Below are 12,891 nucleotides of genomic sequence, written 5' to 3'. Positions count from 1 at the left end.
CAAACACAGAAAAACCCACAAACACAAAGTAAACATCCATGCCCTGAGTGGGATTCGAACCCACGATCCCGGTTTCTAAGCGAGCGAAGACAGTCCATGCCTTAGACCGCTGAGCTACCGTGACCGGCGAACACATACTTTACCCGTAATTTTTCTCATAATGCGCAAGCGCAATCGTGTTGCAACAGAATTTTCTTAGGAAATCTGTATACTTAGCCCCTGGCCCTCTGTTGGCAAGTGTTGAAGTGAAAGCTTAACAGTCTGCTGACCATACCCCTGACGTAAGTCCTTGACCTTGATTTGAATTAATGAGGAAAATGATTGCGTAAACAGGAATTTAACTCTCTTTCCCGTTAGATACGTAAATTGTTATGACAGAGAAGACATAAAGTATCTTCGCTCATTAACCAATCTCATGTAAAACACAAAAACGCATCGCCGATACAGAGAACATAATACAAGTATAGTTTCTTGTAAACCAAGTGTGATCACCCTAATTTTGTATATATCTGAAACCAAGAAAATGTTTAGGTTGAATAAAGAGGTTAGTTTATGTTGCTGCGCAACGAGACTTATAGGCTATTATTCTCTTGGACTTTGTTCATCGCCCTAGGGATGTTATGTAGAAACCACATCACTTCGGAAACGGGTTTTATTTCTGCAGGTGGAAAGGATATGAAGGACCTCCTACTCGTTTCGGTCCCTTGGTGCGCTAATACTCATCGCCCAGAATATGAGAATAGACATAAAGGGACTCAGGAGAATGGGAACCTCTCCATAGCCTATCCATCTGAAGTAAGTAAGTAGAGCTATCCCTGTAACAGACCGTGAAGGCCCATAGGGTTGTGAGACGTTAAGGGTCCCACACTATCCAGACAATCGGCTGAAGACAAGATGTAAAAGCATCTGAAGCATAGAAGGCGTTTTCAAAATATCTGTAACACGTATTTATGTAAATGTTTACGATGATGAACATTCTGGATTTTGGCAACGTAATGCACACACACTTCAGCCCTCAAGATGAAGCCATTTCGTTTCAGCCATTGTGTACATGCTTTCTTTCCGTACTAACAGATTAAATTGCAAATTGATAACCTATTGATATCGCTATTAGGAGATCGACAAAGGGATTAACCTTTAAAAAGCGTGAAGTTCATAACTAATATGTTGATATTTTTCACAGCTGGTTGTGTCAATGCTAACCAGAACTGAACTGAAATCTGGTCTTGACAAATTTGCTCCTGTTCAAGGTTATGTGAAACAGAAACAACTGGAGTAGAGATAAAGCCTTTGATAGAAGAAAGAGCCCAAAGTGGACTATATCATGATTCTGCCATGCCTCAGAAGATGAAAATGTCTACCGCTGGCAGTGTAATGCTGACACCATTTTTTTTTCTATTTTACAAATATAGACACAGTTACCGTGTCTGAAGTTTGCTTTTGCCACGTAATTGATAGCGTCATTATTCGCCATGTGATCATAATTATGATTAGTGATTATAATCACTAAAATGTGGCAATAACGGAGTGAAGCAAATTTGTAACTGCAAAAACCCGTCATATATATGTGTGTGTGTGTGTGTGTGTACAATATGACATGTAATATATTAGATATGTAATATGAAGACAAAAAACAATCTTTTATAATCGATTTGAGGTTCTCACAGTGGCGACCATGAAAATTTGTATTTTCAGCACTTGTTTGCTGCCTGCTTAATACTGGTTTATTGCTAGGTTTACCCTTTTACTCTGAAGGTGGAGGCGATATGTTCCTCTGAAACATCATTACTTGCGCAGGAATACACTGCGATATATCACAGAAGACATGTCTCCGTATCGCTACCCGTTCTGATGTCCACTGCTGCTAGCACCCAACTGAGGCAAGTTCTGCTTGCAGTTCCTTACATTTGCTGGGTCGCGGTTCAGATATTTTAACGGAGTTACATCATGCATTTCCCTTAGAGCCGACACAGGTGGCCGTACCGCGTAAGGCAACTGATGCGTAAAAGAGCAGGAGCTGAGTGAAATCAGAGTAGAGCAGATGTTTAAAAAATATCATTGTCAGCAGCTGGAGCAGCAGCAAAGTTCAGACATCTTGATCCATTCCATTCCTCTACTGAACAAGCTGAGCCTTCAAATGGAATTTGAGGTGTCCAGTGATTCCTGTTCCTTTAGGCGTAAAAGGCATTAATTACTTTGGAATACTTTGTTCTGGTTCAATTCTCTTGATTTGACGGGTCCAATTAAGCCTGTTATTCTGTTTTAAATATGATATACGAGTATTTAGTCAATTTATAGTTATTGTCTTTGTAATCTGATATTTTAATACATATTCTGTCATATTTTCTTTTGGTTAGCGTCCACATTTAGTAGGTGAATGTTAATATCGGTATAGCAATACTTTTATAATACTTATATACTTATATGTGTTTATTTCCTTGCCTTTTTATTCAGTACTGTTCTTCTCGTCGCGCATACAAGATAAAATTTACATTTTTTTCTCAATGTTAATTTTCAAAGACCGAATTAATACAGTTTAAGTAGTTAAAACGAATTACTTAGTAAGTGGCTTTATTATATATAACGATTTTCTTATCTTACACGTAATTTCTTTAATTACTTTGATTGTATTTAGTGATATAATTAAACTACCTCGCCAGCATCATCGGTTTTGCTATGATGCCATAAGTCTAACTCCTGCGTTTTGTTGCATCGATACGAGTTGATACAAAAATTTTCTAAGGTATTTTATTTCTGTGACTTATCTGGCCTAAATACAATAATAGTAATGATAATGACAAGAAAAAAAAAAGGATGAACATCTACAGAAAGCTACAAAACAAACTCCGTGGCTTGAGTCCGCAAGCGAACTATACCGGCTGAGTGACCGCCGCTTGTCTGCGAAATTAGTGTCAACTTTAGCGAATAGAAGGTGACATGTGGTCAGCGCAACGAATCCACATGGCCGTTATTTTCGGTTTTCTAGACCGGAGCCGCTGTTTCCTTGAAATAGCTCCTCAATTATCCTCACGAGGCTGAGTGGACACCGTTCCAGATCCACTACTTCTCAGAAAATCTTGTAACTCCGGGATCGATCCCGGGAACCTCAGGTTCTGTAGGCAGGAACTCTGACCACTAGACCACAGAGAACTGCAATAGCACAGAGTTAAACTTGACTTTCACTGAACCACACTGTGTTATATCCCAGAAGATTGAAGTCTTCATGGCCACCGCTGCGAGAACTTCAAATTCAGCAAGAGCTGAACTGGTCGAATCAGCGTATAATCAGTAATTTGAACAAGGTGAAACATTACTGTGCACTGCCTTAAGGAGTTTAAATATTTTCTTCAAACGGGTCCAACGGATTCAACGCAGGACGAATGAAATTTGAACATAACTCTAGTTTGTGCAATATTACTTAAGACTTTCATCAATATTAATTCAAACTCACTGCGCTCTTTAAGACTGGAATCAGAGCAGAACCGAAGATTGAACAAGATTAATTATTTGCATCAAAGTTTTCGTGTTGGAATCAAGGCTTGGTTAGGTGGAGGTTCCATTTTATGAGGAGGGGCTACAATTGCGTTGCTGTTGTTAGGTTTACTACTGACATGACGTCGCAATATCAGTGAAGGGGAGCAAGTACTGAGGTGGCAGCAACTGTGGTCTGAACAACAGTGAGTATAAATGCCCTGTGAAGTGAGGCACGGAGAGGCAGACCTTGCAATGTATATAAAGCACCGCCCAGATTGTGAGAACGTCATTAGGTCTTTGTTTCCACCGTGAGTGGCTAGGAGAGAAGAGAGGACGTGACCAGAGATGAAGGTAACGTACTGTTGTTCAGCTACAGCTTGCATGCCTGTCAGACAGGCTTACGCTCTCAAGTACAGAACTCCTCACGACCTGGACCAGCAGTAACCAAATTGTGGCTCAAAGACCGTTTCGAGAGGCGAGCAATATTCGAAAGGTTTCTCTCGGAAATTTGGCGGGTTTGTGTTCGAATATTATTTGACGAGGAATTTACAAGAATTTAGTTCATTTATATGGTTTGTTTCTATAAAATCAACGTGTTTATAATCTATCATTCATGAATGTTGTGAGGATGCTTTAACTATCTTAAGCAGATTGAAGTAATGAATTTGTAATGACAGAGATTCTTGTGTTCCAATATCAATTTAATTCAAATACAATTTCGCAGATAAAGTTTATACATTTAGACATGTGGCATCTTTTGTTTTCTATTCGATTTGCATGATTTAAATATTATTATCGAACATCCTCTAAGAAGGGAAACATGTTGTAAAAACTGAGTTAATGTTTAGCTACGGGTGTGGTGAGGTTCAGAATATGCCGGGAAAGGGATAAAGGAGGTGTATAAGGAAAGGCAATGCAAGAACAGTGTGCATAACCGTACTCTGATTTTTCGTGGAGATATATAGGTTGGGAGCAGCTAGGCGAAGGTAACCTATATCCAATTTAGGTCGAAATATTTCATGCTGTTCAGAAGCACGCGCTGTTGCCATTCTGCAGTCTTCTTTTGTCGTTACTTGCCTTATAAACTTCAAGACTACGGAATTATAGGGTGCGACATCCTGTAATTTTGCTCATGGTTACACATATTTCGGGGAATTACTACCTCCATCTTCAGGGTAGAATATTCTTCCGAAGCTTTTGTATCTACGAAATTACTTTACATTACATCCCAGAAGTCCCTATCTTGGTACTTACCGCCATGAGAACCTCCAGTCTAACAGGATGATCTGAAATCAATAAATGGAACGGCATCAATTGTATTAGGTTTCAAGGCAGTATTTCAACAAGCAAAACAGTCCCCTAGCAAGCCCAGAATTTCCCTGCCTTTTACGGAACTAGAGGATTCATTACCATGATCAGAACCCGCCACTGATCCCTGTCCGGAGACAAAGGTTCCAATTCCTAACCTGACACAATATTTATCCAAGATTACTTTTATTATTATTACATTGCCATTTTCGCTTTAGTGTTTCAGATTACAATGGACTCTTCATTTTAAGTTTTCCGATAAAATTTCATGTATATTTTAAATGCTTCCGTAAGTGTTCCATTCATTTTCTTCATTTGCTCACCCTAATGATATATAGCAAAGAGTACACATCATGAATCTCATCACGCAATTATCTTCATCCTTCGGCTGTTTTCTAACTCTAGGTTCAATATTCCCATTAGCACACCAATCTCTGCTCTTCCCTTATGGAGAGGGACGAGGTTTCATGTATGTACAAAAATAAACGAGTGAAACTGTTGCGTTATATAAAACTATTATCATTGCCTACGTAGGATACTGAAGCAGAATATCCTGGACTGATTGACAGCAAGCTGTCCGTGAATTGAATCTTCTCATAATATCTCCGTGAACGTAACTTTATTTGCCTGAAGAAGAAGAAAAAAGGAAAACTCCACATTATACGGTCTCCACGCAGAGGTTCAAATGCGAAATTAAAAAAAAAAAAAACGCAGGCGTTTTGACATTTTACATGATTACTCGCAAAAGGAAATAAAACCATTCAGAAACAGATATTTAAATTTTGTTAAAGGAACCAGACGTCGAGGTCTCAAATGTAGGAAACGGGAGAGGAGGTTTGGTGCGTCTGGAATTTTCTGCCTCTGAAGCTAAACACATCACATATTTATAGTACATATATATAGTACCAAGTTTAAGAATGGGGCACGCTGTAGCGCAGTTGGTTGAGGCACTATGCTACAAACCGGAAGATCGCGGGATCGAATCCCTATGAGATGGATTTTTTCAATTGACCTAACCCTTCCAGCCGCACTATGGCCCAGGGGTCGACTCAGCCTCTAACAGAAATGAGTACCGGGAATATACCTGGAGGTAAAGGGCGACCGGTGCGTAAGGCTGACAACCTCACCGCTATCCGTGAGCTGATTGTCTGGAAAATATGAGAACCTCAGTACCTCACAACCCTATGGGTCTCCACTGCCTGTTACAAGGATACCTTTACCTTTTGCCTTACCAAGTTTAAGAATGGATGAACCTATACTCCCGTTCTCCCATATGAATTCGTGACGTTCTGTTTAATTAAGAATAGGGACAGCTTTGTTTTTATCTTTTTTAACCGTTACTGTTGTTGCCATTAATTCGTTCCGTCCACTGCCACTCCCTCTTCATTGTCGGAATAACAAGAATTTATAATTAAGTCTGGCCATAAAATCTCGGTTTATACCCCGGTGGCCTTGCTTCGTTATCTAAATAAAATTAAACAACTCTTGTAACATTACGTAATAAACTTTGTGGAAAGTAACAACTCTAATAGCACTGCTCGCATATGGAGCGTCATATTGGTAAAGAGGCTGACTCGCATACGGAAGGTTCCTGGTTCGAAACTCGTTTGACACACCGCATATGCTAACTCAGGATTCTCTGTCCTCTCCAGGCAAATGCTCATTTTTTACCCAAGAGCGTAAAATGTCGTGTAGTTAGAATCCCAAGTCTCAGAACCCCGCATCATTGGTTTAGCATATTTAATTAAATTCCTGACTGAACTACTAGTCGCAACTTCTTACTGGTACTTCACCCCAAAATATGTCATTCACAATCACTGCATTATTCCATTCAATGCTAAATAGCATCAACAGTTGAATCAGCATAGTAAGATAAAAATCGTGAAATACCATTAGCTTGCCACTGCATCCCTTTCAAGATTTGTCATTTAGAATAAATTTCCACATCTTATTTAATTATAAATTTATTCCTTGCCGTAAACTAACAAGATAGTCATTAAACTAACACGGTCACTTTTATGTGCAGCCTCCAACTGTCCTGACATACTTCATAGTGACGTTGCTGGCAGGTGTCGTGACGGCAGGCCTACTCCGAGTACCAAAGGTCTACAATGCTCTCATTTCTACCAACGAGAAGCTGGTTCCTAGCCGAGCAATTTCGGTTTCTGCTCCGGTGCTTCAACCAGTTGCGTTGGCTCCTGCAGTTCCAGCAGTAGTTGTGACCAGTCCTTATATCGCTGTTCATGACACTGAAGTGAAGTCTAACAAGACTGAGACAGAAGCTAATTCTGAAAATGAAAGTGAGAAGAAACCAGAAAATGGACAAAATGCCACATCCAGTGACTTACCTGTAATAACACCCTTCTCTCTTCCATTAGCATATTACAATTCTCTTACTTATTATCATAACCTTTGGCCCTACTCCTATTCGTCTGTGTCACCTGCCACATTCTTATTTACAGCTCCGTTCACATATCCTGGAATATTTGATTTGTATGGAGGCCTACCATGGACTCAGAACAAGAAACCAGAGTCTGATCCTGCTTCCTCTAAAGACTCAGCTTCTGATGTTCCTTCTGGAACTCAAGATGATCCAGAAAAGGAATCAGTGTCCATCGAAGCAAGTTAATTGTCAGAATATTGCATATGTTGAAACATAATCTGTGGAAGTCCAAATTTTCAGCATTTTTTGATTGTGGAAATTATGAACACATATCATTTAGTGTTTTAAGAGTTTCTGTTGAAGTGACTGATATCTCCATTCTTTTATGCAAATTTTATTGACATATAATATTTATGAACAGAGTCTGTCACAATATTCAGTCCGGCCATGTCATATCCCGTTTACATACTAGCTCTATATCAGTAGAACCGCTGAAGTAAGTGGGACAGGCTTGTGAAGGTTTCACTGTAAGCAAATTTGAGATATAAATAGTTTCTCAGAAAACCAACTAACTGAATCAAGTGACAAAATTACTGTGCCCACAATCTTGGGTCACTCTAATACAAGGCTTTGGGTTTAAATCCCACCCATTATGTGGCCCTGTGTCCAGGTTCTTTTTCCGCTTTGTTCTGTGTAGTCAGCTTTGCAGAATACTTTCATCCTGCCCCATTGAAAGAGGCTTATAGGTTAAATTAATTACTTATGACTGAACTGTAAAAATGGAGTGTTAAGCAAGATAGCAGAGGAAGGAAAACTCTGTCATCTTTTGGATATATTATTTCAGTAAATTTAAATCTAAATCCCATGACAGAAGTACACAAAATGAATTTTAAACATATTAATGAAAACTACAGTATGTAAGTAACAGGTTTATGTTGACAGGTATTCTTATAGTTTCTGATCACAGGACAGAGGAATAAATTCAAATATGAGGCACAGTGTCCTGCATTGCATGATTGTCTCACTGTTTGTTGGATTTTCCATTACTGTTTATGTAAACAAAAATAAACAATTTTTTATTACCATACATGTTTTAGTACGAAATGTGTATGTTGTGTGTACATATGTTATAATGTGTTTGATATGTACCTCAGGTGGAAGCATTGAGGATTTAGTGGAGAAACGTCCTGTATGGCTTAACTTGGAAGACCAAATGCATTCGGGTTGATAGTATTAAAATGGATCTTAAAGAAAGTGAATTACGAGTATACAAACTTAACTGAACTTGCTCAGGATTGTGTCAAGTAATGGGCCTCTATGTGATCTGTGTTGAATCTCCATGCCCTTTTATCAAGAGGCTTTGTTTAGCTATACCAGATTTGAGATCTGAACCATCATGAAGATTCATACTATTCTATTTTTCCATCTACTCTGGTAGATTACCCTTGTTTCTCTGGAACATATTACTTTCATCATCCAGGTAATGTCCTGAAGATGAAGGTAGTATGCCTCTCTGAAACATTAATATCCATGTACCAGAATACACAATGTCATAATGCAACTGAATACAATATTAGTTCAGTGATTTAGCTGGTTATGCTAAAACCAGTCATGATGTATGGATGTGAAACATGGTTCATAACTGAAAAGGATGTTATGTTCAGCATGTGAACAGAAGAAACTTCTGGGTAAGGTGTAGAACCAAAGTAACCAAGAATTGAAGGAATTATGTAAACCCCTTGTTATGATAGTGCATGAATAAAGGTCAAGTTTGGAATGGGTGTGGCATGTAATCAGAATGGTTGAAATAAGTGTGACTAAGAAGATTTTTTAAAGTAAATTGGAAGTTAGAAAAAGTGAGAAGGCCAAAACTGTGATAGCTGTAAGATGGAGAGAGTGATTGATGTGAAATGAATGTGAAGAGTGGTAAGCAAAGGGTAAATAATTGAGAGAAATGGGGATCTGCTGTGAAGGAGGCCAAGGTTCCTAGAGGGCCATGGAGCCAAGGGGTAAATAACTAAGTTAGACTTCTTACATCATTATCAGGATTGTACTTGTATTATTTTAAATTTTTTTATGTACCTCTGATCTTGTATGCAGAATTATTACTAGCCATACCCAATTTTTATTTTTATGGAACTTTGGATTCATTAGCTTTGAGTTTGTAACAGTGACACATACTAAACCTACAGAGTGAAAAGAATAAGCTTAATCACTTTTTTATTTCAACCGTCTTCCGGTGCATACACTCATCTATCTCACTCCTCTCTCTCGCACTACATGTTTGGGCACAAAAGTGCCATCTTCAGGTGCTTATTCGATTTACGTTAAACTAGTTCACTGCATTCCTTGCCGTCTTCATATTAAAATAACTAAAATATATATTTATCATATATAGTGATAAATATTAAATGTTAAAAATATTAAAATTGTTCAGGATTTTTCATCCCTATGTCGTATCTCACTATGCGAGTCACACCTATCCTCTTCTGTCGGAGCAGACATACCCAGCAGGCCCAGCAGTATAACACACTCAGTCACAGGAGCAAGACACAACACNTTATTTTAATATGAAGACAGCAAGGCATGCAGTGAACTGGTTTAACGTAAATCGAATAAGCACCTGAAGATGGCACTTTTGTGCTGAAACATGTAGTGCGAGAGAGAGGAGTGAGATAGATGAGTGTATGCACTGGAAGACGGTTGAAATAAATCATGGACTTAAATCAGTGCAACAGGATGCTAAAATATAACAGTATTAATCACTTTTACTTATGACCACAGAATCATCAAATAAAAGAACTTAGTCCCACCCCACTAGCAATAAAAAAAAAAGTGGTCTGTCTATAGCTTCCCAAACAAGAACATTTCCTAAGGGCCTGTACTACAAATATCAGCAGGGGCCAATGAATAGACACTTCACCTTGAAGATGGAGAGAGCAAGGACATCAGAAATGTCAGAAATGAAGCATACATCTCATATGGTTCCATCACCCAGAAACAGCATATACTCATACAATGGCAATCAGTGTTTGAATTCCATAAAATGCTGTGAATTTATTGATCAGTTCAGTGATAATCAGGATTCTGGTTCAAGGAGTTAGTTCATTTCGGTGATCATTGAAGGTTTGTTGAAAACAGGCTAGGTTGCAATTCAGTCACTCATATGAAGATTATCCTCGCTGGATTATTAAGTGAAGTGGACAGTTTTCTTTAGTCACCAAAGCAAATGCTGTTTTTTTTTAAAGTTGGTTATTTATAAATGCAGTTGTATTTGTAGTTCTTTTAGTAACAAACTGTCAATAACTTAGACTATATATCATCAAATGGCTGGATGACATTCATTAATGGTTTTTAAAGATATGAAAGAAAATGATCATGGCTTAATTTAAAGTAATACTACAGCACTCACCTGGAAGAACTGAGGAAAAATTCAAAATATGTACCTATCAGGAAATTTGGTGCCTTGGCTGAGATTTGACCTGGGAAATTCCTGAATACAAGCCAGAATTATTACCACTTGTGCCATCTCTTTAGTTCCACCATAAAGTTCAGCCATAAAATATTTTTTCTAAATTAAAAATTGAAAATCTATAGCTTTTAACCAGAATTTACAGGAGACGTATGAAAATAGTGATATGGATTTTGTTAAAAATTCAGAATTTTATCGGTGCTAACAGTGACTGGGAGTTGTCAGTTCACCCTAAACTTCTCAATAAGCCAATTTTTCCAAACACAGTTACAACTAAAAAACATTATCTGCCAGTATACTGCATGGTATTAACAAGTCCATGTACATAAACCCTTGCCCACAGACTGAGTATCGTGACTGTTATTCTCTGTTAACTTCCTGTGTTCCTTCATTCAGTTTAGAATAGCACCATAACTGAACGCATTGGAATATCAGGTCAGATTTGTGACAGGTAATGGAGTTCCATATTCAGCATTAACATGCTTGCTGTAACAGTTTCCAGCAATTGCTAATATAATATTTACATTTCATTCTTAGTGGCATGTGTATTATTTAGCTAGCTTGTGGCAGCTGTCTACTATTCATATGTAGTTTCTCTGTGTTTCTGTCTTTTGATTTCCAAGAAAGCAGTGTGTGGTGAAAGCTACAGTGCAGTTTAAATGGCCACTTCATTTGCTTCTAAGTAGTCATTTAAATGTCCACACACAGGGTTGAAACAGGCCAGTACCATTTCCTTCAATGTTTGCTCTACATTCATCATTTTTAATCTACCTATTTGATATCATATAAACTGTGCAGCTGAGAAATAAATTAGGAAATTTTCCAGTGCTACCTACCACCTTCCACAAAATTCTAAAGCCCAGGCTAGTAAGATTGCCAGAGTCCACAGACACATTAAATGAATGACCTGTGAGCTGTCCAAGATATATGTATGTTATATTGCATACCTAAAGCAGAGTGTACTGTATATTGTGATCCTGTAACACTGGTTTTCTGCGTGTAACAGAACAGGCAGGGTTACATTCTGTTAAATGATAACAACATGAAATTATAAAATGTTTACAGTCTTCAGTTATTTAAAACAGTCTAATGCACGTACATAACTAAATATTTTAGTTCACAATGCCTTTTCTTTGATACTGATTTTCCTATTACAGTACATTTATTCATGGTTTAGTTTGTTATAGTTGAAGAACTCAGTTTTCCTCAGTGCATTAAGAGCATAATTTTCTACATGGTTATTCGGATTTTGCACTAAAATCTACATTGGACCAAACATGAATATTCAACAAGAGAGATATATGCCTAAGCCAGGTGCAGATTATCTCCTTGAACAGATGGTATAACAAGCAAAGAAAAAAAAGTCTTTCAGATATGTCTATAAGGGAATTTTATGGCATGCTATTATTTTAACACTTTGCGGACCGGCAATTTAAATATTTAAATCACCCTGGGGACTGGCATTTTTATACCTACTACCTAACTTGTGCACTGTTCACTTTAAAAATTAATATAAAATCTCCTAATTAATTTTATGAACGAAAATTTTTGGAGAATGCTCCTAGAAGTGCTTGAGAGTGTGATATTTCTGGAAACATTCCCTTTTGTGAAGTGGCAGTACACAGAACTTGCACATGTAGACATTAGGCCCATTAGAAAGATTATTGCAAAAAATTTTCTCATTTCTGCTGAAGTGACATCCACCCACTTCATCGCCTTATAACTTCTGTCATAATGTTCACGGTGTTGGAGATAGTATCTGTTAGTTTCCTCATAGCATGTCAAAGAAACTATCTCCAAAAAACAGTTCCACTACTTCAGACACTTGCATTGGTTCCGATGGAATTTGCTTCACCCCTGGATTTCCAGTAAACTGTCCCAAAGCAGACATCTTGTCTACTTTTCCCCATGTGGCTGTCCCCGCAGTGTTGCTACCTGCACATTCGTTGGAGCTACGGTCACTTTCACTTTCACTGTCTGTGGTCACAATTTTTTGTTTGCCCCTGCCACACTCACTATCAGATTTTGAGTTGCTATCACTAGTAGACTCACAAGGGACATCAGATAGCTCATCGGAGAACAAGTCAGATATTTCTTGTTCTCCAAGAAATCGCTTGGGTGTCAACCGCTTTGGTCTTTGATCCATATTGAACTACTGACTGACAGCTTGCTACATAAAGCCTAAAGAAATAAAGGCATTTATTTTCCTTTGCAGGGCCTAGAGTTACAGCGAGGTCTAGTAACTGATTGGTCA

At 38.1% G+C, this 12,891-nt stretch overlaps 1 protein-coding gene across 5 annotated transcripts in view; it reads left to right on the top strand.

The window, feature by feature from the left end:
* Positions 1 to 8,946, top strand: part of LOC111871473 — a 25,311-nt gene extending 16,365 nt beyond the window's left edge. For 3 of the 5 annotated variants that reach the window (XM_023864625.2, XM_023864626.2, XM_033754272.1), the window contains exons 3-4: positions 665 to 795; positions 6,809 to 8,946. In XM_023864625.2, coding sequence (XP_023720393.1) covers positions 665 to 795; positions 6,809 to 7,411 — 734 coding nt within the window. In that variant the 3' untranslated portion in view covers positions 7,412 to 8,946. Of the gene's footprint in view, positions 1 to 664; positions 796 to 3,721; positions 3,826 to 6,808 lie in introns of those variants that run through there. The other 2 variants (XM_023864627.2, XR_002844027.2) reach the window with 2 other exon arrangements.
* The last annotated feature ends 3,945 nt before the right edge of the window (positions 8,947 to 12,891 follow it).

This window comes from Cryptotermes secundus, unplaced genomic scaffold (assembly GCF_002891405.2).
Source record: "Cryptotermes secundus unplaced genomic scaffold, Csec_1.0 scaffold465, whole genome shotgun sequence".
NCBI lineage: Eukaryota > Metazoa > Arthropoda > Insecta > Blattodea > Kalotermitidae > Cryptotermes > Cryptotermes secundus.
This window is presented reverse-complemented; position numbering and strand designations above follow the sequence as displayed.